This window comes from Acanthochromis polyacanthus, chromosome 15 (genome assembly GCF_021347895.1).
Source record: "Acanthochromis polyacanthus isolate Apoly-LR-REF ecotype Palm Island chromosome 15, KAUST_Apoly_ChrSc, whole genome shotgun sequence".
NCBI classification, from domain to species: Eukaryota; Metazoa; Chordata; class Actinopteri; family Pomacentridae; genus Acanthochromis; species Acanthochromis polyacanthus.
In genome coordinates this window covers 17,259,052-17,285,157 of record NC_067127.1, presented here as the reverse complement: position 1 = coordinate 17,285,157, position 26,106 = coordinate 17,259,052, and the positions used below count along the sequence as shown (strand labels likewise).

Below are 26,106 nucleotides of genomic sequence, written 5' to 3'. Positions count from 1 at the left end.
TCTAGTGGTTGTTTTAACTTGCATGTGGACAACATGGGGGCTCTGCATTGCACACACTGCACCAGCAGCATGACTGTAGTGCCCCCTGCGAGCTTTTATTCCACACATACACATACACGCCAAGTGTTTCTTTGAAGCTACAATACAGTGATCCATCGGTGTTCACTCACTCCACGTATCTAAATACATATTTATGCACTGATGCTACAAGTATGTCCAAGTACCCCACTGATTCCTCAGTGTGCAGTTTATATGCTGTCATTGGCCTCAATATATAAAAATCAATGGAGCACTGAACAGCCTAGTAGACGCTGCCGTTGTCTGAGCAGCTACACAGAACAAGAAAATATAAAGATACAAAGTAGACCCATTTGTGACAGTTGTTACTACATAAAGGTGCATTTTAAAGCTGCACTGGTAAGTATTTCATTTTAATAATGGCTTTATCTCTTAGGTTCAGTGTGAACGGTGTCATTCCTAGAGATTAATTAATACAGAGTTATTACTCATTTGTGCAGGTTCCACCGGCTCTACGGTGTTTCACCATCATTCAGGTCGTTGTTTTGGTTTTACGGACCGCAGCATCATTGTTTTGGTTCAATCTTGTTGCTCACATCAGTTTCCAGCCACAGAACAATCCAGATGTTCAAGGAGCTTGAATTCTGACAGAACTCACGAATGAACACTAACATTGTTCTGTGCTGGTAGCATAGACAGTCTGTGGTTGGTTGGAGGTGTTAGTAGGCATCTCTTTGGTGGTATTTTAGCCTTAACAGTTTCTCAAAGTGATAGTAAGTCAGGGTCTGCTTTAACTTGTTACACTAATAAAGATTTAGGTGTAATTTTTATAGAAAATGTAAGATGCTACTGCCAAATTTTATTCAAGCAGATGCTGTTATGAGTTCTATTAGTTATATCTGGTGTTTGATGGTGCTACATCATGTATATTGTACATATGCTGACATATTACAAGTTCTCGTGTGTTTTTCATTACATTTATTTACATTTCAAACATCTGAAGCAAATTACAAAGGTGACACAATAACATTACACATTCAAAAATACAGAGTTCCAGTACCATGAAGAAAAAACAAATGTGGAGTGAATATACATAAGTTCACGACTCATACTGCAGTTAAATAAAACATTTTAATACAATTAAGTGAGAGAAAGGTTAGGACGGTATGTTCCAAACCAAATAAATACACTGAATGAATCAGACTTGGAATGTATTTAGTTGTACCATTGAGGTAGGTGCTGAATTTACAATCATCATCATCATAAGTTTCTGCTCGCTGACTGAGGTTTTTTCATTTCAAAGCTTTAATGGCACACTAAGACAACTAGGACACTAGTACAAATCAGGAATGTCAATATTATTTAGACATGTTATAAGGCACCTAAAAATCAAGTATTTACAAATGCTTTTGTTATTAGGAATGATTTATGGGTTAAAGTTCATCCTGGTAGCTTGGAATTTTGGATGATTTTCATTTAAATCAGCATATCCTCTCATTTATGAAATTCTTGTAGTAATGACATTGATAAAGTGCTCAATAGTAAACTGTGGTCATTCAGCATTAGAAGAAAAATATACTTTCATTTCAGAGTCTAAGTGTCGTGACTTTTTAAAAGTACCTTTTTTAATAAAATATAAGACATCAGCCAAACATAAATCTTAGCTGACAGCAGTGTTGAGACAGTTCTGAGGTGCTGGGACACGACAGAATCTACTTTAGTTTGTTTTCTACATTCACAATTAAGTCATTTGGGGAAACTGTGTCTGAGCAAAGATGTCTCTGCTCACATTCTTGCTTGAATCCAGCGAAGGAAGATTGATCGCCCTGACAATATGTCATACAAGTAGTAGCACAGTAAGTCACAGACTTATTTCAGTACAGATTCTCTTCAGCAAGTCCATCTGGAAGGAGACAGGAAATAATATTAGTGAAATATAGTTTTAATATCTGTAAACTTTCTATATCAGATTAGAGAATGATTAGTTCAGCAGTGGTAGAAATTACCTTGCTGAAGACTCCTCTGCATGTAGTGGTTGAGTTGATGCAACCCAGTGTTTTGGCCGTGGTGTCCCATCTGCAAACTGAAGGGATCCAAGGTGATGCTGCCTGTGGAGAAGTGCTCTGCAGGCAGCGGATTCTCTGCGATGAGGCCAAGAGGCTGCTGCTCTGACTCACGGGACCCACTCCGACCACACGCAAAGCCCTGCTGGTAGCTGTAGCAAATGATGCCAGGGCTGGACACGCTGCTTTTCCTTGTGACCATGTTGAAGTCTTTCAGGATGCTGTCAAACACACCGTCATCAAGCACCAGCTTAGACAGAGAGACTGAGGGAAGACAAGCGTTTTGGGACCAGTCATAGGCTGAGGGCAGGGTGCTGGTGGCTGCAGCTTGGGCCACATTTGTGAGGGGATTCAGGGTGTGGTGCATGTCAAAGCTGCTGGCCAGGGAGGAGATCTGCTGAGCCAGAATGCTGATCTCTGCCTGTTCCATCTCGTTGTACTGGTTAGACTCTGTGGATATGGCAGATTGGGTGGGAGCAAGAAGACTGGAAAGCATGGGCAACTCACGGTGAGGAACGTGATGCAGTTGGACGAGGCTGCCCCCTTGTGGCTGCTCAAGGAGGCTGAAATCGTCTGGATGCAGAGCACAGTCCACAGGGCTCTCACACATGTCGGACACAGACAGGCAGTCTGGAACTAATCGAGCATCAGATGGACAAGCTTGGAAATCATGGGTCGGAGATGAGGCGGTGAGCGGAGAGTGGGCACTGAGCACACCGAAGGCCGCCTGGTCAAAGGTTTGTTCAGCGGCTGCAGGGAGGGAGTCGGAGGGTGATTGGTGACAGGTGAGCCCTGCCTCTGGGTAGGAGTAATATGAGGGAGAGCTCTCAGGGGAGGACAGCAGCTGATCTGTGCGTTCATGCACATCCATCAGGAGGTCATGGCTGAGCTCGTCCTGCGGCAGCGAGGAGCTGGAGGAGGCTGGGCTGTAGGGAGGTGTGAAGAAAGCAGGGCTGTCACCCAAGGGAGCAGGTGAGCTACTGCCTTGGGAGGAGCCACACATTACATAGTACATGTCTCGCTCAGACTCCATCCTCATTCTGGCACCCGGCTCCTCACTTTGGCTGTTAGACGTCCTCTGCCTTTTTAAACATTTTGTGTTTTTGTTCTGAGTGTGGGGCGCCTGCTGAGTAAAATGGTAGGAATGTGGCAGAGATGACGGCCTGAAGGCATCGCTGTTGATTTTTTTTTGAAGAAATTCGGCCTCTGTTTCACTGCAAGATCAGAAGAAACGTGTTACAAGTCGGGATTTTTAGGTTGAAAGCACAGAAGCATGCCTCTTGCTGTCAATCCAGGTTCGTCATACCTGATGATGAAGTTGGTGCAGCTGATGCTCTGACACTCTGAGTCCTTGTTAGCTCGAATGTAGATCCAGGTCCATGACAGATCTGTGCGCTGGAGTCTCAGCACCATCTCTACCTGGAAGCCTTCATCTGCCTGCACTAGAAGACATATTCATGGTTACTGTAGTGCACACACACAAACTCAATCAATTTTCACACAACAAAACCAGTACAAGCAACTACTGTAAGTTTGAAAATTAAAAAAAAAACTAAATGAACTGGAACAAAACTCATGATCATCTTCTTCGGACTTGCTTGTGTGTTTACAGAAAGGTTGCTGTGCCAAAATAGAAGCTCTAATACAAGGGCGTCAGTTTGTTTTTAAAAGTGGGGGGGATGGAGACCACAGCACTTTGAGAAAATGTCGAAGAACAGCGGCAAAATGCCACAAGCTGGGCTTGAACTCACAACCACCACACCAAAGGCAGAGGCTCAAGCTGTTGAACTATCAGTACATATGGGCAAAAGGGTCTGTGGGCCGCTATAGTACTAATTCTCCCGGGCCGAAATTCTGCCCCTGCACGCCTCTGGTCGGAGCTTCCACTTGGCACGGGTGCAAATTTTGCATCTGCACGTTTTTTTTAACCTCATGAAGGTGTGCTGCATGTCTGTGCAACTCTCGGCCGAGTGCGGATGGTGCGTTCAGGAGCGTCGGAATTTTCTATACTGCTGAAAATAACTGGGTTTACAACGGCTTACATGTGAAGAATTTGAATGTGTTGGAGACAAAATGACCCCTGACAAAAAGTGGGGGGGACACGTCCCCACCGTCCCCCCCTAAACTGACGCCTATGCTCTAATATCGATGATTAAATGTAATTTCCCCAGGCATCAGCAACTCAATAACTGAAAGTTCAAGTCCTAGATGCGAATAAGTGATGATGATAGGTATTTAAGGTGCCAATAAATATGGAAATGTCAAAAAGTTTTGCTTTCTTTCCTGCAGTGGATTGAACACTTACTCAAACTTTTATGAGAATCTGCACTCAGCGACAGATCTTCAGGATGGACCAGGCTGTACCACGACCGTCCGGCCAATTCATCCGCTGAATACCCCAAAAAATAGAAAACGCTGAAAAAGAACAACATGAAACTGTCAGGAAAAAAGCTTATAAACCTTCTCATTACATCCACTTAAAGAGGGGATGTGTGAATGCACCTGTCTGACAGCTGAGAAAAGCTCATATCCAGTCTGTGGGTGCTGCTGAAGCTTTGACAGAAGTGAGAGTCGGTGCTCCTCAGGCGGTTCGCTGTGGGGGTGCAGAGGGCCACGAACAGAGGCTCGGTGGTGGGAGAGGCTGCAGGTGAGGACGGGCAGGGCTGATGGAAGAACTGGAAGCTCCCTCTGATGTGCATGGAGCAGCAGCTGCCGTGCTGCACCTTAAAGGCCTTGGAGGTTTGCATACAACATATAAAGCTCCTCTCTGAAGACAGAACACAGATGGTAGGTTAGTCTTTCAGTAGCAAGCTTTAGAAACATTACTTTGAATTAAGAGGCTTAAAATAAATTCTTCGTGTGGCATTTTTCAGATTACTTAGTGCCACTTTGCAGATTTAACATTTGCCACCTTTCACACTTTTTCATTACATTTCACCTTGAGTGGATAGAAAGAGGGCAGAAAAGGAGATACGTGTTTGGGAGCACTAGCAGGGCCAGAAACAAGACGCTACTATATTTGCAATTTAAGTCTTACCTGATGATGAGTTGTTTTCAAAGTCCAGGTGTGACCTAACAATATCGACATCAGAGCGCTCCACCATGTCATACAGCGTGTCTCCTTGCAGCACATCCACCTAGAAAAGTAACAGAATTTCTAATCCCACGTGGCCAAAATATGCTCCAATTAAAAGTTCTGTAGCTGAATTTGACACTGTATTTAACCAGGGGACTCACCACTGAAAGGCCGAGGTATTCATCTACATTTTCCGACACGTAGACCAGCCTGCCCTGTGCGGTGGCGACCAGGATGAAGCCGTGCAGGGCTTGAAGAAAGGCCTCATATGGCAGAGAGCAGCGTGATCTGTCCCCAGCCGAGAGCCCTGAGAGCAGAAAGAGCGAGTTCAGCTTTGGTTACACTAAGTGCAGGTTATCTTTGATATGTTCCCCGAGGTACTGCAAAACTTAGTCCCATTTAGTTTGACAGTGGCTGAAAGTAGATTAGAAGTTCAAAGATATTAAAGTGCAAATGAAGTGCGAAAGCTTACCCTGCAAGAGAACAGACTTCCTGATGTAGGTGCAGATGGCGGCCATGGAGTGGAGATAGGAGAGGCGCTCCTGGTCCTCCTGGGTGATGGGCAGCAGAGCTCGCATATTCCTGATCTCGTGATTGATGTGGTCTCGCCGAGCTTTGGATGCTCCTTTGGTGGATCTGTTGGAGACCATGTTCACTGAGGTCAGAGGTGGGATCCAAAAAAAGGAAAACTGAGCAGTCAGACTTTTCTCTACTGCCACACTTGCAGGTGAAAAAATCGATCTGAGGTCATTCTCTTCCAATAAAAAAGAAAGTCAAATAAAGACAGGAAAAAACTAATTGGCCTGAACTAATCCAGCCTCTGTTTTTCCACAATTCAGCCTAGTGTCTCTTCCCCCACGAGCTGAAGCGGACTTTGAATATCAAGGGTTCCTATGGAAACTGCAGAGAGGCTGTCGTGTCTGGAGCAGAAATGAGGGCTCTCAATAGACTTTGTCTGTGTGATCAGTATCTGTCTGGGCCCATCCACTGAGAGCTCAGGGTTTTTATAGCTGCCAGGGCTTCAGCGTGGGCGTCACACACAAAGGGGAGGCTGGGCTTTTCATGCTCCCTTCATTGCCTTATAAAGTGGGTGTCCTCGGAGCGGGGCGCCCCACGTCATGAGGACACAGAAAGTGCCACAAAAGGAAAATTATATCAGTTTGTATCCCAGTATGTTAATAATGAAGATTCATAAATATTATAAATTTGACACGTTTTTTTTTAGGATGCTCCGCTAACATAACACAAAAAACTATGGATATTACATGACACTTTAAGCTAACAGACACATTATAAACTAATAACACAAATTTGTATTTATGAAAGTGGTTTTAAACGACTGATCTTGCACAAAATCATCTTAACAGAAGCTTGCCTCAGGCAGATTTTTAATTTTTTTTAGGAAAAGGATGACAGCATCATTTTGGCTGGATTAGTTTGTATCAGATGCAGTAGGCTACTTGGCTGCAGATTGGAGAAAACTGGATTAAGAGCTCCCTGCTGTGCATGCAGCAGAGTTAGGTCTTCATTTGCTGGGCAGCCATGTGTTGATTCGGCCACTAGAGGACGTGGAGCAGAGAGGAGGAGGAGGATGGAGGAGGAGGAGAGGCACTGACCTGAACCTCCCGCAGACCGAGCGGCGGTGATCCTCGGGCAGATGGTGAGAAGAGCACGGAGAGCTGACATAACATTTGCAGGAGTTGCACCAAATGGTCATTTTAACGCTGATGCCGCCACCTAAAACATATTTTTAATACTTAGACGTGGAAAGACGTCAATCAGTTAAGTGCTCGATTTTTCTCCCTCATAAATGAAACTTTGAGCGAAATCTGAGGAGAAAAAAAGCTCTAATTTCTAACAGTGAAATGAATCCTAACTGTGATCTCTTACCTCTGGAGTCTGGATGATGAGAGTCACACTCCATCCCTCCTTTTATAGGCTCAAACCAAACACCTCTCCTCCACATCAGCCTATGGGGAGGAGAGGGGAAAAAAACCGAAATGGGATAATGTAACTTGTTGTGACGCGACGACAAACGATCGAGGCGGGTTTATATTTAGTGAATGGAGTCCTAAAAATAACCCGTTAGTTTGGACGCAGAATCCGCTTCAGGGAATTAAAGAGGCAATGATGAGAGATGCCATTAAAATAGAAGAAACGTGTCCCTGTGTGTGAATATTGAGTCATTTTGTGGCCAGAAAACATTACAGCATGGCGTGAAGCTCCTCAGAACAACATTTGCTTCCACTCTCTGGGACTATTGTTCCGCTTTGGTTGAAGAGCTATTGGCAGCAGCACAATGTGATTCCCAGACTGAAGGCTTGATCACATGAAATTCTCACTCCGCACTCACATTTGAATAATGCATATGAACATTTTGGCACACTTTTAATGGCAGAGACACTCAAGCCCTTGTGCTTAGTTGATATTAGGTTTGAACTCAGATCATTTACGTAACTGCAAGGACCCAATCGTGCATAGTAAACCATTATGAGCAACAATTCAGCATTTAGAATGAGAGCATGTGTAGAATATTGTCAGCTAAAAGAGAAAAATCCTCAATATATTCTAATGTCATCATCTTCCTAAAACTAGAAAAGTACTCCTCCAAGGCTGTTCATTGCCCCATGTGGCATTGAAATGCAGCATTTGTTTATTAGTTATTGATGATCAGAAATCATGGCAACGTGGAATGTGGCCATTTAACATAGATGTACCCACAATCAAAATGACCTTGCGCTGAGCACAAACAAGTGTTATGCATATGTATGTTATGTACGGATACTGAGACCCTGTCCACACGTATCCGGATGAGTCTGAAAACTCATATATTTTTCTCCGATTCGGCCTGTCATCCACACGTAACCGGAGGTTGTTGGTTCTGAAAACGGAGGTTCTGAAAACGGAGGTTTTGAAAACTCCGGCCAAAGTGGAGACAAAACTGCTGTGACGTCAGACATGCGACCTTTGTAGACAATCAGAGCAGAATGGACGCGCTCAAAAGTGTACTGGTTTCAAAAATACTACAGGCGCTTTTTGCTTGTTTGATCTTACAAGCTCATTTATTGCTTCACCTTGAAGAGCATCAGAGAAGGAGGACTGCTGTGACTTCCACTATTTTGCACCTGACAACCGTTCCACGTCCTCGGCATGTTCGATGCGAGAGACGCCGCCGCTGCTCCGGATACGTGTAGACGGAGATTTTTGTAGAAAACGGAGATGCGTGGTCGCAGATTTTTTCCTAAACAGAGGGGGGCGGATATTCGGTTTTAAAAATATCCGGATACATGTGGACATGGCCTGAATCGTGTGACCGAAATATGTAGTGGATGGGCTTGGAAACACCCCCACAATTTAATCAGTTGTTCCTTGGATCATTTCTGAGCGATAAGTCGCGATAAGTCAGCAGTAGTCGATTTGTAGTAGGATCACAATCATGTGATCGTCTGCAGGCAGCTAGTCATAGTTACATTGATGCTGTGCTGCTATATCACAATGATACAGAAATCTTTAACAAATTCTGAGCTTCAGACTCGAAACTGCATTACTGCCAAAATCTAATCACGTGATCTTTGTGTCATTTCTGACCTTCCCTGAAAATTTCATCCAAATCTGTTAGTTCGTCTTTGAGTAATTTTGCAAACAGACAGACAGACAGACAGACAGACAGACAGACAGACAGACAAACCAACGGTTTCCCATAACTCTGCTGCGTTCATTGGCGGAGTAATAATGATCCAAATCATTTTTTGACAAAATTATTTTTTGCCTAAATCATCTCCTCATGATGCTCCCAGCCTCTGGTAAAAATCACCTACATCCTCAGTTGAACAGTTCATGCGATTCTACACCTTTAGTATAATGACCTAAGTCAAGATTCAGTCTGGTGTGGTTTAGTTTTTTGCATTTTTTGAAAAACCTGAAAAAACAACTGAGGCCATTACTTCAAGATGCTGTTGATATATGTATTGCAAATCTCACTAATAATGCATCAGTGTGTGACCAGCATTTTGTAGCTGTTCAACTTCATATACAGGACAGTTATATAGTTTACTTATCTGGTTCACAAACTAGGGCTTTTCTCTGATCTTTCAGGATTTTTGTGAAATACTAGTGAAGCTGCACTGTTAAACTAAATCATTTGAGAAGTTTATTGGGAAGCTCGTCTTTTGTGTAACAGCAGTTCACACACATACGATACGTATCAAGGAGTCACAACTAGACTGTGCTCACGAGAAAAAAAGGGTAAGGAAACTATGGGTGTTCTTTTTTTAAAACTTAAACCCACAGGCTGAACTAGTAATCAAAAGGTCAGGGTTTAGGGGTTAGAGTCCAGCTAAGCATAGTGAAGTAAAAAGTAGAATATTTTGTTCTGAAGTGCAGAAGTGTAGAAATGTGTAACATTACTCTCACAAACTGAGCATACACTTTTGGAGAAAATCGAGCCTGTGAGGACTATGTAAAAATGGCTGTAATTGCTAAACAGCAGATTGTTGAACCCTTTTGAAAAAAAGCTGAAAGTCTCCACTTCAAACACATCCTGACTGCTCCATTTCAAATCCATGGCATTGGTGCACAGAGAGTTATAAAAATTGTGTCTCTGTCCAAATACGAAAGGAGCTGACTGTGAAAGAGCTCATCTAACAAATGTATGATATGTTTTCTTCCTGAAGAGTCTCACAGTGGCATTTTGGAGCAATTTACTCCCGTTAAACTGCCAATGAACAACCTGTTCACAAACTGCAACTTAAAGAATACTGATCGATTGTGTGATTTTTGAATGGTACCGCTGCACAAAGAAGACATGAGAAAAAGCCTGTGACAGGCGACCTGACCAGATGTTTAATCAACTTCGGAAACATGTCATCTATTCAAAGTTGTGCATATACGCCAAAATTATGGTGAATATTCAGATATTAAGGTAACAAAAGGGTGTTTTTTTTGAGTTGCTGGACATCACCTGGTCTCCGAAACTTCAAAACTGAAACATCAATTTAAAATACTGGAGCTAAACATCTGTATTAAATTATAGTTCAGCATAAAATTAATATTTAGTTTTAACAGCCATTTATTCTACTGCAACTCAGTTGAAGAGATTAAACATTTGAGACAAAAAATGACAGAGAAAAACTAATTCATTCCTAAATGTGTAATAAAAGGATCAACATATTTCTGTGTCTGTATGAGTATACAGTGTTTGTTTGTTGCTTTCCCCTTGAAATAATAGTACAACCATGATTAGTTAATTCTTGAACTAGTCAAACTAACAGTACTTGAACTAGCTCTCTAAAAGTAATCTTATTGGAAAATATTTTGTATAGTATTTAGCTGGAAACTTGAGATTCATGAGCAAATTTATTAGCATGTGATTGGCGTGATAATCATTCAGAATCAGATTGGTATTCTATTGGTTTGATTTACTTGTAGTCTTACTATTCAGTACTGCTTTCCCATGAAATAATGTTGCAGAAACCAACAAAGCTGCCATTCAAGTTTTCCTCTAATAAGAGTTTACACATATCGACACATTTTCTTGGGTCTTCCCTACTGATCCAAGTGATAGTTTGGTCAGCAAGAATAATAATTTTGTAATGTATAGCGCAAAGGCATGATATAATAAGAGTTGGTTTGATCACGATGCATTTTGAAACACAGCAATCTGAGTCCCCAGACTTTACACTGCGTTGTCATTATCATTCAGATCTCAAGCAGAAAACCAGCTTGGTGCATCATTGTTTAATTTGTGAACAGACTTCTGAGGCAGTGAGCTATGGCAGTTTGTCTTCAAAGGGTTTTAACTGCGTGCATATTAGTCACTCAATTAAACCCCTGCTGGAAGGGAATTAAGCTACAGGTCTGCAAACATGACGCACTGAGGCTGAGCGGCTCGGTCACTCGCACAAAATTAGTTCCCCCAGCAGATGAATAGATTATGGGCATCAGAAAACCTGACTAAAGCACACTAGAAACTTAACACTTTACAACAGGCACTCATGTTAAAGAAGGTATATTTGTGAGCATGATGGAAAACTATAGATTAAAGTTTGGCACTGTTATGAAATGATAACTTGTTGCTTTTATTTATTTATTTTTTTGCATGTGTTTAAATAAAATGAGCTGCTGCATCTATCCTCTAAGGGCTCATGCTCCTTCAGTGCCTCTTTTCTTAAATCCCCAATTTAGCGGCCTCAACAATGCAGGGAGCAGAGAACTAGAACTTGAGTGAGGGAACTGGATAGCGATATGGGTGGACAAGACAAAACAAATCACTCTGGACAAATCCTCAGTCTGATTCTCAAGGGCCAGTGGGATCCTCTGATTCCTAAGGGGAAATTACAGCGTAATTTGTCTGAGTGTCTCCCTGCATTAGCGCCTCCGTTAGCTGGTCGCTGCAGGCTCCGGGGCCAGACAAGAGGGACCCGGCGCAGCCCTGCTTCCTGTGTGCGGCGAGACCAGGCGGGACAGGGTGTCTCTGCTGCCTCACTTTAAGCTGACCCCATGTCTGTGGCCTGCACTTAACACTGCAGATAACAGTGGCTTTATAGCAGGGGGCTGGTGACAGACAGGATCAAACTGCCAGGCCTCCACTGGTAGCAGAGGCAAAGATTGGAGCTGGGGTTCAGGGTGAAACACTTTCTAATGATGGGCAGCCCCCCCCAAAGCAGCCACACGTGAAGCATTAGGTAGTCTGAGGGATAGTTGGGGGGGATTGGGTGGCACCATGACTGCCCCAAGTACCCAGTAGAGTAGACATGAGGGCTATCAGACAGGCCGGCTGGGGCAGATGTGGCTGATCTCAGCAGGAAGCACAAACTGCAGAAGTGCAGAGTTCAAAGAGCTGGTAGCTGTTTACTGCTTAATACTGTAGATCCAAAAGGAAACCTTGGGCCATAGAATAGAAGGAGGAAAGTGAACACATTTGGCTTCCAGTGGGCAGAAATGTGTAGATTCATGAGCAAATAATTTCAACTTTTGGCATCGTTATCATTCATGATCAGTGTGACATTTTATCAGTCTAAATTGCTTACTCTCTTACTATTATGCGTTATTTTCCTATGACACAGTGATACTCAGGGTCTCAAAGTCAACTTTATTTTCAACACTAAATTTCAACTTTTTTTATAGATTAAGCTCTTTGATCTCTTCTTCTTCATGTCTTTTTTTTATAATGATTTGCATGTTAGTTTCCATTTTATTTCTGGAGAACAGTGGCCAACTCCTTGCAGATGAGACAGGAAAAAAGTCACAATAAACTACGCAAAAAGACCATCGCTATATACTGTACCAGCGCGCTGGTGATGACTGCAAGAGTTAAAACATGAAATCTTGATATGTTAATAATACACATAAGCTAATATAACAAATTATCCCGCACCAGTATCTATCTGGTTGACACCCCAATATACAACAGAGTACAGTGGTGGTTGTAGACCTTCTACCTCACTACACTGGCGTTTTGAATGCAAGTTACTTACTAAAAGAGAAAAAACAGACAATAAGAAAAGCTAAAAACAACTTTGACTGACAGCATTGCTACCATTTGTATTTTTTTTAATGATTGTATAATAATTGCAATAATATTAAGCATATCGTGAAAACCTGATAGTGTGGCAGCTCTCCTACACGTACGTTAAAAAAAAAAAAAAAAAAAAAGTCTTTAGGTTTACTAAGGCACCAGATATTCTATGGTAAATCAGTGTGGCTGGTTTCACCAGTTCAAGTTTTCATGTTACTCACAAGCAGTAAACCTCTAGGGCTTGAAAAAAAGAAATCAACATGGAAGTGTCGTAAACTGCAATTCCTGAACTGGCCACTTGAGGCTGATTGAAAAAGTGAGTGAATCCCTATTGGCCCCCATGTTAAAATCCAACTTTTCAGCAAAAATAAACATGTTTGCAGCCTGATACGAAAAATAATAGTGGTCTCTATAGCTAATTTCCTGACTCTTGAATACTGTCTAAGGTGGGTGCTATCACATGACAGTTTATAACCAAGAGAAGTTTGGACGCTCTATTTCTACTTTCAGTTTTGGATTAACTGGGAGCTGGGAGGAGTCAGACAGTCAACATGGCAACGGTTGGAGCCAGTAGACTGAGCTTCAAAATTACTGCAGGAAACCTATGTGTGACGTTACAGAGGGTTTGTCCATCTTTATACACAGGTGGTTCTGCAGCTTGCTAAATGTTATGTTTGAAATTTAAAAAAACATAAGACTAGGGAAATAAAAATGTGGTTAAAATCCAAAAACAACAAAGTGTCAAACAGACATCTATCTCATTTAACAGTTTGCTAAACCTAACAGGGCCATCATGCCAGCAGTTTGACACCTCATGATGCAGACAATCTGCAACAATAATCACACCGCCACAATATGCACGTGTTTGCTTTTCCGACAGGGTCAGTTCAGTCTTGACCAGATCCAAACAGCTTTAGAAATCATCAGTGCATACAAATGTAAACAACTCAAAGTGTCTCAGATTTATTGTTGATACAGTTATAAAGCATATTGCACAGGAAGTCCTCACCAACATTGCCAAATACAGAGTCCCCTTCAAAAATATGCCAACAATAAGCATCGGGAGCCTACGCAGTTGTAAAATGAATCCAGATACAGTCCATACTTAGATCTGTTTATCTTTACAAATTAATTAGTCCCCATATACTTTAAACCCTGAAGAAAGAGCACATGTATTAGCATTAAATTAGACCAGTCACAGACTTCTCCTCACAATGAATCATCAGTCAATGAATTATGAGCGTGCACTACAATCTAATGATGCATTTTCTTGGCAGAAGCAGATTTTCTTCTAGTTTGCTTTTGTTGAAACGGTAGTAACCCTGTGAAGTTCTTAAAGCCTCTTCACAAGGTAAGATAAGAAGTACAAGAGGAGCTTCAGAAACTGCATCTTTTAGGAGGTTTTACACCACTACCATTAAAAATGTCATGCCAATATATTTAGGAAAAACTGCTAGTACTTCATTAGTGGAGGTAAATGAGTGATCATTACTGAGGAAACTTGTTGTACAGGTATTTTATTTCTGACCAGTGTCTACAATTCATTTACTCAATCTTTAGTCCATATTCCTGAAGAGGTCTTCACTATAAAATATCACCCATAATCTTCACACACAACAAGAAAGGGATCAAAATCCTGAAATAAAGATGACTTCCACACGACACACTGGAAAAAGAGAAATAAACAAATATCAGTGTGCCAGCGGCCATTTGGTGTTACATAAACAGTTTGATTTGTTCACCAGAATTGTTTTAGCTTCCCTGTGGTTTAACTGCATTAGCTGTCGTATCGTCCAGCTAACTGGGAATATCAAGTGTACATGTCCATGTGCGTGTGGAGTGCAGAGAATATAAGACTCGCTGAGTCACATTGGCACCGCTGGTCTGTAAATAATAAAATTCAGACTTGGTTTGGGCAGGCAAACGTCTCAAACTCTGGAGTCTAGTTAGGCAAAAAGCAGCATCAACGTGTCCTTCTGTATGGCCAGATGTGCCAAGATTGGCTATAGTGCAGTTATCTGGTGAATGCAACCTGCATTTAAGATTGTTTTACACTGCTTTATGAGACATACACGGATTTGTAAACATTAATGTTGTAGGTCGGTGTTAATAAAGCCTGATGTCCGGGTGCCAGAGTCCTACTGCTTTTCATTCTAACTAGCTAATCAAAGACTCACTGAACAGAGGAGGTTTAACTATCTGGCAGGACAGAAAGCAGCAAAACACTTATCTCAAAGATCAGGATTGAAAATCATGAATGCAGCTCACAAATGAGTGGTAACAGTTTCTCATCCCATCTTAGGTTTGTAAAGTGTGGGGTTTTGTACTGCTCAGGACCAGACAACTAAAATCCACAGTGAAAATGTTAAAAAAAACAAAAAAACATCAGTAACAGCTCTTCTGCCCGGATGTTCATTAACATCATGTTGTACTAATTATTGGTCTAAGATTCACAGGGTAGCTTGGATGCTATTCGGTATTTTTTATGTCAACAAAGACTAAGACAATAATTTATTATGAAAGATTGTCTGTGGATCCAAAGCCTGATATATAATAGTTATCCCAAAACGATTAAAAATGATCTTAAATACACTGTCATGGTGTTCACATATGCACCAAAACCACAATTAAAAATCATCCCCTACAAGTTCTATCCTCACTTCTGTTTGAGAAAAAACTGTTAAAACCTGCACTGTTTGGCTGGTTCTTAGTAGAAACTTACTGGCTTTGGGCTGACAGCCACTGACAGCACAGGAAAGTGTTGAAAGACGACCTAGCACACTGTTTGTTTTGGTCTTTTTCTGGGATTTGTTGACAACAAAAATATAGAATTGTCCTTTAACTAATAGGAATGGAGATAAGAATAAAAACCACCACCAGAAGTTTTGTTCTAAAATTTGCAGTTAGCATTAATAACATTTGAGCAAGTCCAAGCTATGTGGTGTGAGTGTGTGACCTGATAACAGCCCTTATGCATGTTTAGAACATCTGCTGCTCAGCTTTTACTTTGCTTGTCATTGTGCACAAACACACGTGCGCATTTTCCTAGTTTTCCCACTACACTGTGAATAAGCCGGTCATGAGAAGAGTCTCTGAACGCTGTCGGATTGTCTCTAAAAAGGAATTACATTATGCATATTAGTGATGACTTCCCTGTACAACAACAGGTAAACCGAAGCAGGTGGACTGTGTGTAGACAGGCCCACGTGTTCACACACATACACAGTATACATTTGCATCATGACTCCCTTCTATGTTTGGCACTGAAAAACAAGCTCGAGGGGTAGAGGGAGCGTTGTGGCAGGTGAGTCGCACTCTTCCAGTGACACTGCAGCATTTTCTTGGAAGAATAGAACCACAAATACCATCTTCCCTGCAAAAAAAGCCATTTTTCTTTTTGTTTTGTTTTGTTTTTTGGGGGGGAAAGTAGGTGTCTAATGCATGGGAAGTCTGAAACACTCAATGTTGCATGCTATTGAGGGAGGTAGATGGGCTTGATTATTTTACAAGGCTTTTTCAGTTGCCTTGCAAATTACCTTAGAGACACTTGAGAGCAACGGGGTGCCATCCAAGTTAGAATGAAGCAGGGAAATCGCTAAGCGTTTCAAATCAGTCCAACAGACCTTTTAAAGAATCACACTCCAACAATGTGGTACTGAATATTCTATCTCCTTGCATTCAAAAGCAACATAATGAGTTGTCTGCTCATGGATGTGGCAGCTTTATATGGTGTTATGACTAAGTTTGAGCAGCAAGAGATTCTGACTCATGACCATCTCAGTCTCTTCATATCTGCAACAGAAGGTTCACATTTGTCCTTTAGGGGAGGTGCGTTGAGTATGACATCAGGATGACATCCTCAACAAAGAGGTTAGCTCTCAAGACCTTTGGCTGAAGTTCTTGTCTCTTCCTGTGCTTAAGATTAGAAGTCTATGATTATCATAGGCTGATTGGATTTCTAGAGAGGCTAGAAAGAAGAGAAAAGGGTGAACAGGTGATTTCTGTGTCACACGACCATCGTCTCAAGGGTTAAAATGTCCCGAGACATGGCAAAGCACGTGGTGTCCAAGGAAGTCTTAGCAGGATATTTTGGTCAGTAATGAGTTTTCACTTGTAGAATGTGGAAAATCAATCAGATACAGATCCAGACTATACAAAAAAACAGTCCCTCGGAGCTCAGATGATTTGAAAGACAAAAGCCCGGTGTCCGAACACAGAGTTCTGGTTCTGCTTCACATTCAGCTGCGTCAGCCGTGTGACGAGAAGATGGGCCTGCTGATGTTGCTGTTGGTCGTCATGGCTGCCAGTTCCCACCTGGAGGAAACAACAGGAAGAAATAGCAATTGGCCGGTAAAATGTTCTTATATTGCAATCACAAATGTTGAAATGCTGTCAGATATGGGAAGACCTACTGAACATGCTGATTTAGATTAAGTTTGAACTGTACCTTTAAAATTTCAGGCAACGTTGACATCTTGCCTAACAATATTTGCTATTGCTGATTCTGAAAAAGTAATGGGGCATCAAGATCAAAGTAGTTTGAAATCTACAAGATGCTACTGCAATGACAACCAAGCAGTCGTGTGACATTTGCCTCCCCCCGCTCGTCCAAGTAAGGAGCTACGTCGCGGACAAGGATGAAGGAAGGCCCCCCCTCTGTAACGTGAGCATCAGGAGCAGGAGCTGACAACAGGGTCTAGTGCTGACCTGATGACAGGTCAGAGGTTGAGCTCCAGATTGTTATCACTGGCTCTGGTTTCACACTCACTCCCTCTCAACTGCTTTGTTCGTTTTTTTGTTGTGCGCGTGTGTGTTTAAGAGGGGAGATTGGCACTGGAGCTGGAGATGCCACTGAGGGGCAAAGGGAGTTAACCAGAGTCTTGTGACCCCACTGAAAACCCTCCAAGGGTTAGAAACACAACCGCAAACGCCAAAGTGGGGAGCATGCAAGGTGGCAGTGACGGTGCGAGAGAAATGAGAAGTTAAGAGGAGTAATTAGTATCAGGTTCCATGGAGTCCACAGAAAAAATGCCTTTAGTTGGAAGCCCTCAATTTTAGACACACTTGCCTAATGAGCTCCATCAGCTTGACAAAGTCTCTCCCTAAAGGTTTTTGGAAAAATGGTTATATGCTTCAATTATTTCATTGGTGGCATTATTCCCCAAAAGGCTGAGAACAATGCAGATTTCACTAGATGCGAATTTGCCTACACAAAAAGACCTGTCTAAAAAATACTTCAACCTGCAGTCTACAGAAAAACGCTGGCAAACAGTAATTACTGAAAACACAATTTCAGACATGTATTTTTCCTCAACATGCCTTAAAATCTTGCTTAATGCAGCCATCACAACTTTCCTACCCTGTGATTACAACATCACAACAAATCAAAATGGTTCTCTCAGACTTTTAAGCCTCTCTGGCAAGCCATGTGTCAAAATAATTTTCAAACCAGTCGGTGACAAGCGAAAATAATGTATTATTAATTCAATTCACTGCACTTGGTAATTTAGGCAATAGGACTGCTCCACTTTTGTGACAACTCCTTTGCAGTGTCTTCAAAAAGAGGTGCCAGAATTGTCTGAGAAAACTACATGTATGCTCGCAGTACTAGGAGTTTGTCATCAAGAACTTTAATGAAAAACAAAAACAAGAAAAACAATTCATCATTAAAATGCTAGTGTATTCAGCAAAGCGCTGCAATATGTCATCAAATCATCGGCTCCACTGGGAATACATATGGTTTAAGTTCAAGGTATGATGTTCCTACAACTGTTTTTCTTCTTGAGGTTTCAGAATAATAAGACTACACTGAATATATTCTACAGGAAGATTATTCACAGACAGGCTATGGAATCTATCTGTATACTGGCAACACCTGAAGAATATGTGCAAGCAAAACAAGATGTCAAGTTTTTGTTTTTGGACTGTTGTGTCTTCAGTTTTCAGACCTGCACAGTAATGTGAATTTGCAAGATTTTCATTGAGTTTGTGGGTAATATGAACATCTGCAGACTGGAGCAGACTAGAGATAACGTTGCAGAGCAAAAGAGATGCAAGCATGGCACTGTAAGTTCCAGAATATTCTTTACTATGACCTACCAGTACCATTTAGCACTGAAATGTCAGTGGGGATGGGCTCATTCCACAACCCTCCACAGGACAAAGCAGGTATAGATAATGAATGGATACATGAATTTAGAGTGCACATGTGAAAGACTACACAAATTGTTGGGTTGTGCATTGTTTTGTTTAGCGCATAGCATTCAGTTACAGGAGTGAAAGACATTTTAAAGTCTAAAGCTTTTCAATTTGAAACTGTGTAGAGGATTTGTTAAAAAAAAAAAAAAGAAAGAAAGAAAGAAATAATCTAGAGTAAAATCTAGTGGAGGGTCAGTAATCCCAATTTGGACAGGAAAAAATGTTGAAAGATATCATAATTATTCCTGTTTCGGTAAAGCATATCTATAGTTGTTATACTACACCGGAAGTACTATTAGTTTTGTCAACGCTGGGACTTCCTAGGAGTCATCTTGCTTCACACCATTTGGACTGCCTTTGTATTTGTTAAGGCAGAACACGTCTACATGTAAATTAAGTAGACTGAGAAAACTGTCTTCCTGTTTTGATCTGTTCTTCTTTGCGTCACAGTGGAGCATCTTTTGTGTAAAATAAGGGTATAGAGAAAATGAACAGACTGAATGTATCATACAGAGTGTACCAGTGTTTCATCATGATTGTCTGATTTTTCTATACACAAACCTTTATGCAATTAGAGGAGAAATAACATAATTACGTACAAATTTTACATGTAAGGACTTAAAGTCTGGCAAAAGCCCAAGAAAAAACTTTCAACTAGTTAAATGAAGGATAATGAATCATAATTTGCTTTATTACATCCTCATTACCGAGAAAGACAGAGTGGTGGCAAGAATAATACAAACTGAATGAGCTACAATATGTCAATTCTTTGACAAAACAGCACTAATGTTTGAGAGGAGGATGCTTGTCTGACCTGATATCATGTGGAAGTCCTGACTGCTCCAGACTGTACTGAATAACAGCTATTTTGCATAACGTCTTCAAATTAGGGCCTGAAAAGAAGAAAAAAAAGTGTAATGAGTCACAGACTGATCATAGGCAGAAATCATACTCAGGCTAAGAATATCCACTTCAGCTGTGGGAATTCAAAATGTGGGCAGGTCAGCTCTCAGAATCTGAAGATGAAAGGGTTAGATGTCTTGTCTGTTGTGTAAAAATCATCATGATGAGCTTACTTATACACCAGAAAAACAGCTAAAACAAACAACAGTCTTCACAAAAGAGGACCAACAGAGCATGATGACGCTTCATATTAAATTATTTTAGTGCACAAATCACCCTATAACAAGCCTTCTGTCTAATAATACGTACAAACTTCCTCTCACTTACTATCATCGTCATGGCTGTTCCACCATATGTTCACTGATAAACAGTGTGAAGGCACACGTGACTGGCACGAGGAGGCGTATGCCACAGGGGATGCCACTGGGTACTGCCAGTCCCATACGGTCCCTGTGTCCCTGTGTAAGCCCACCTACACAAACCCTAACTGTGACCTGACAGCATTACAGGCTACCCCAGTGCAGCCAGGATATGGCTATATTTGGTAGCTGATGAGACGGAAGTGCCCCATGTGACAACACAAAGCAGGGCCAAGGCCAGGCAAAGTAGGTCTGGTGAGAAATGAAGCAGGTGTAAGGGGGACATTAGTACTAGAAAATGTATTGAGGAGACCTGCAGAGAGCATGTTTAAACCTGCAAGAAGTGATTTTTACATGTCTTGGAAGAAAGGGGAAGAAAACAGTATTCACACCATCCACTTTTATGTTCATACGGTTAACTTAAAAGCTGGAAAGCACTTGGATTTCTAATCATCCAGCAGATAGAGCAATAGAGATGCAGCAATTGACTGATTACTGATCAATCTATTAAATTCATTTTGAACATTTTCTTTTATCTTTACTCCTCTATGGCAATACACCGAAAATGTTTTTGCTGTGAACAAAAAAAAAGCATTTGAGATTATGTGGGGCTTTGGCAAACACTGATTGATATTTTCTTTTACCATTTTCTGATTAATCAAGGAAATAATCATCAAATTAAATAACAATGAAAATAATGATTAGTTTCTGCCTGAGTGAGCAACATTATCTTTCATTCTGAGGTATGCCTTGGGGCTTCTGGCAAACCTAATATTCAGTCTCCACCATATCTGACTCTCTAGCAGCTAAATGCTGCACTCTCTTTACCAGCTAGTTGTGAACTAACTTTGCCTGTCTGCCTTGGGGCAGCGGACAACGGATTTTTAAAAACTTTTTTGCTGAATAAATCTCCCTTATCTAGTCAAAATGACACGTCTGCAGATATCTGAACACTGAGCTGAAATTTTTATTAAGCCTGAAAAGTAGAGAAACGCTGCAGATTCAACTGATAAGTCTCTGTAGGTTAATTAATACAAGAGACTGTCATAGCGTCACTTGAAATATTTCTACTGCAAAAACGAAGCAAGATGAATAAAACTATCCAAAAAATCAGACACCTTTTTATGCTAACACAACAGGCAGGAACAATGACAGGATACTTACTGAAGTCTAAGATATACAGGTCTGAATGATCCATGAGGTTAAATTCATCTCCCATTCCTTGCTCTGGGCAGGGGCTGTGAAGAGAACAAAAACTATATTAATAAGATTACAATAACTCCTGAAACGTTCTGTTTTCATGAGCATCATCCACACTGCTTGCCAGGGCTGTTAAACTGTTTAATGGGCCGGTGTTATTGTTTTTCCTTTGTGTCATTCATCAAATTCGCAACAATTATTTCCCTTGTCGTCCGCTGTCTTACCATCGTCTTTTAATCACTAATGCACATAATCAGGGAGGCTCGGACTGCTCTCAACAATAGCAGCACTGGTCTCACAGCGCTCTGCTCTCCTTATCATGTTCTGCCATGATTTAAGCCCACAGGAAGTAGAGCAGTGCAGTGAGACGGCAGCCTGGTCCATGCTGATAGTCTCCCAGACCTGTGCAGCCGTTGATATCACTGCACATCTGTTTCCTGCCACAGCGAAGCACACACACCTGCGACACACCTGGTGCACCATGGCTTAGAAAGCCTACTCCTGGGCTCTATTCAGTCATGCTTTCTATCGATTAATCAATTAATAACAACACAAAACCGGGCTACTTATAGTAGACACTGTATAAAAATGCAACTGAAAGAAATAGGTTAGCTCCTGTGGGAGTCTAACTAAAATCTTAGGGAAGATTTACTCCCACAAGGCAGTAAGTACAGTTCTCTAAATGCACCCGATGCACATAATTGCTTTATATTCATAACAACAGTGCACCAAGAGACCTGTGTAGATTAGAAGATGAAGATGCACTTTACAGTTTTACACTACCCAGAGGACAGTTTCAGCAGACAGGTGCATTCACCAGGCAGTTTAGTGTCTATGAATATCTACCATGGAGAACAGCTGAGGGAAATGGCAGCAAAGTTTGGTCTTTAAGAGTAGATTCAAATAGAGCTTTCTGATATGTATGAACTAGCATGAGTCCAACCAGAGACACAATCAGATACCATGACAAAAAACATGCTTCCAACAGATTTGAATTATATCTCGTTCCATTTTTCATTCTTGCCCCAATGCATCCTCTTGCTAAACACAACATAGTGTCTCCTCCACCGCCTCTCCACTCATCAATCTCTATTTCTCTCCATCGCATCTCCCTTTCGCTGCATGTTCAGGATGTTGTAAGGGTTTTACGTTGCTAATCTTCCCTAAACAAACATGGTGGTGGCTTAAAGCACCCAGGAGAGGTGCAGAGCACGAGCACAGTCGTCCCAGGGGGCCAGCTGGGGAAGTCATTACACCCCCAGCCCCCAAGAGGTGACCCACCCGGGCTTATAGCAGGAGCCTTCATCAGAATACCAACCAGCCAGCCAAGTTATCCGTAACATTGCTGTGGTGATGAAAATGGCAGCTTTTAATTTTGGCCTATTTGAAAAAATAAAAGAAGACAGAGCCAAGTCTTTACTTTATAATACACATTTTTAAAAATGTATCTCCAAAACCACTGGTAAATCGTTTGAACAGACAAATAAATCACAGGAATCAAAGTTAACTAATAAAACAACAAAAATTATCTCAAGCAGTCAAAATCCTCATCAGTGACTCTAATGATGGCATTGAACTTTGTAGTGCACTTGCAAAAGGATGCTCATCACGGTGTTAGACTGAAACTTCTTGATACACCATGGTAGTGGATGGATACCATTATAGAATAACTGTGGACAACTTGGTTTTGTAATAGGGCTGCACAATTTATTATTTCAGCACTGACATTGCAGTATGCACATGTTAAATCGTCCTTTCACAGGAAGTGACTCAAACATTTTATGTTTTTACTGCTTGATACAACAAGAACGCTGGCGCAGTTTTTATTTTCCATGACAAATCTACAAGATAAGTCTGTTTGATGACAGACATTATCACATAATTTACTCCAGTTTTAGGAATTCTTAGATAGGATGCTTCTAAAGAAAAATGTTTAAGAGAAGGAGAGTTTGTTGATGTGCAGGCTCTGCATGTGCACAGCAAAATGAGTGAGCAACAGGGGTAAAACAGCAAGAGAGATTTGTTTGCCAAAAAAAAAAAAAAGCCACATCAGTTGATGGCCAAAAAGGACCAAAAACAAAAGTCTGTCTGCAATGTCTTTGTTACCACTACATGAGGCAACATGACTAATTGATTTGACTGTTTAAAATGGTACAACAAAGGTCTGTATGAAAAGTGCAAAGTCAGATCTAAACGCCATGAACAGAGAGAAATCACTGATGCAATAATTTTTCACCTTATGAAAAATGTGGTACTAATTAATTGTTAAAGAGGGTTTTGATCTGGTCACTTGGTGGCATCTAACACCATCATACATCTATTTTTCCCCATTTGTCATTCCAGAGCTGTAAGGAAGATGGAAGGCACAAGTTGAAAGAGCAATCACAGAATATTATGCAGCTACAATGGACTTATGGTCCAGTTGGACAACAAAGCACTACAGAAGTCTTACGGTCCAACTAAATGAGGAGGAGGACTAATAACTGAATAGTCACTTTTCTTACATTATTATAGAACTGAAATCATCCCAACAGGGATAAGGGAGGCATTGGCAGCTTTAGACTTGCAGTCAAGTCTATAACACCATCAGGGCAGGAGCATGATGAAGGATGTTACTCTCAACAACTGGACCACACTACCTACAGTGCTGCAGCTACAGCTCTTATCTTCTAGTTTGTAAATTATACCCATACCATATTTATTAGCTGTTTTTTTTTCAAATTGCAAATATAGACTGCAGAAAGATATAATATTGCAATGTCACTTGTTTCAATATCAAGCAGCCATAGTTTGAAATGTATCTGTCTTCTTTATCAATTGCTGGTAACAAATTCAGTTTGTTTGATATTATGGCCTTTGTGGAAGAGAAAAATTCAAATAGTTATGCTTAAATTAGATAGTGTGTGTGTGAAAAGGACACTGTAGTCTGTCGCAGGAGTCTATCAACATAACAGAAGTATTGAAAAGTAGTATCTCTATCTAAAGAGCACACTGCAGTAGCTTCAAACTACTGTGCACGCTCACTTGAAGGGACAGTCGAGGCTTTGGATGCTGACGCGTGAAGGATGCAGATAAGAGGACGCTTCAACAGGAGCAACAACCGAGATGATGATTCCATTCCCTGGGATAAAGGTTTTCTCACATGCTCATGGATGTCATTCTGGGTGTGAAATTCACCACAACATTAGGGAATGATGATGCTTTATTGGTCACCACAAAAAGGAAGATTGTAGAGGCAGGGGAAAGAATAAGGGGGTGGTAAGATGTGTCTGACAGAATTTGGAAGCGGGAAAGTCACAGTGTTCGATTTTATGTGGCATCCTGGTGTTTGATGGGCCACTTTGTTACTTGATCAGCAAAGTATCCCTATGTGTGAAAGTGCTCCTCCCCCAACAGCAGTGGAGGTTCCCAGTCTAAATGAGGCCTGAGTGATGCCGCTCCCCCACTAAAACAACATTGGTTGCGATTTCAAACAACACTCAATGAGGGTGTCTAATCACCTAATTGCCGGTCCATTCTAGAAATGCACAACCTGCTCCACCACCATCTCTTCCACACTTTGGTCTCGAAACTGTACAACAAAGGGATGAACTACAGTCTTAAAACTAATGAAGAAACTCCAAAGAGCCTGGGAACACTATAAAGAGTCCAGGTAGTTGACTGTCCAAAAGATTTGCAAGTGACTTTCAGTAACTTTGCAGAAACTTTCTGCAAGACAAACACAGCACACGTGGAATCTGTCTTGTCATAAGGCTGTTGTCAGAGGCTTCATTGGCCATATCCTCATTCTTGGAGTGATATGATCTGCATCCTTTTCCTTTCTCAATTTCCTATTGAACTTTGGTCTTTCAGAACCAACTGACTCTCAGGAACTCATCATGTACTACAACTTCCTGCAGAGCACCTTATCAGGACAACCAGACGTGCATCAAATTATTTCAATAGCACTTTGGCGTTCCTTGAAATCAGATGAAAGTGCTGGGAACAGGTTGTGAACAGACGCATGCAAATTACTTCTAAATTGAGAGGCAACCCCTATCTTGAGAATGATAGATGTAGAACATACACGACTGTTCAAAAGTTTGGGGTCACTTTGAAATGTTATTTTTGAAAGAAAAGCATTTTGTTGTTAATATAGTAAATGACTATTCTAGCTGGAAAGGGCTGATTTTTAATGGAATATCTCCATAGGGGTACAGAGGCCCATTTCCAGCAACCATCACTCCAGTGTTCTAATGCCACATTGTGTTAGCCAACGGTGTTAAAAGGCTAACTGATTATTAGAAAACCCTTGTGCCATTATGTTAGCACTTGAATAAATCAAGTGCAAATTTTCATGGAAACCGTGAAATTGTCTGGGTGACCCCAAACTTTTGAACGGTAGTGTATAACATTCCACTGAGAAATATAACTCATTTTTTTCTCTGATGTTTAGTTGTATGCAAGGCAACATGAAATCCAATCCTAATCTTCTCTTTTTACAGTCACTTTAAGCAAACACATTTCCACTAAATAACACTCTATACAGACATGATCTAACAGAAGGGGTTTACAGGACTGTTAAGAATCCAGCAAGAGCTGGCAGTGTCAGAATTAAACTTTCTTAAGCAAATCCAACAGGCTTAGTTATCACAGATCGATAGATTCCCATCCATTTCTTTTGCCTTAATCTCTGCTGTCTCACCTCGTCTTACCAAGCTATCTGTGCCCCCTCCTGGGCAGTGGCTGGACACTGGATTAAGACCTGTAGCTACCCAGACCGAAACCCCATGC

The 26,106-nt window shown here is 41.3% G+C and overlaps 2 protein-coding genes across 2 annotated transcripts in view; both read right to left on the bottom strand.

The window, feature by feature from the left end:
- Positions 1–979: 979 nt before the first annotated feature.
- Positions 980–7,190, bottom strand: npas4l (neuronal PAS domain protein 4 like). The gene is made up of 10 exons (XM_022191251.2): positions 7,048–7,190; positions 6,774–6,894; positions 5,630–5,793; positions 5,319–5,464; positions 5,119–5,218; positions 4,584–4,848; positions 4,387–4,496; positions 3,388–3,523; positions 2,025–3,295; positions 980–1,921 (listed from the first exon to the last, which is right to left on the bottom strand). Exons 1-10 carry the CDS (start codon positions 7,121–7,123, stop codon positions 1,893–1,895), a joined length of 2,418 nt encoding a protein of 805 aa, XP_022046943.1. The 5' UTR covers positions 7,124–7,190; the 3' UTR covers positions 980–1,892.
- Positions 7,191–13,612: 6,422 nt separating this feature from the next.
- klhdc3 (kelch domain containing 3) overlaps positions 13,613–26,106 on the bottom strand; it is a 29,210-nt gene continuing 16,716 nt past the window's right edge. Inside the window, exons 9-11 of the mRNA XM_022191252.2 lie at positions 21,298–21,371; positions 19,686–19,764; positions 13,613–16,987 (exon numbers count right to left, since the gene is read on the bottom strand). Of these exons, the coding sequence (XP_022046944.1) occupies positions 16,921–16,987; positions 19,686–19,764; positions 21,298–21,371 (220 nt within the window). The 3' untranslated portion in view covers positions 13,613–16,920. The remainder of the gene's footprint in view (positions 16,988–19,685; positions 19,765–21,297; positions 21,372–26,106) is intronic.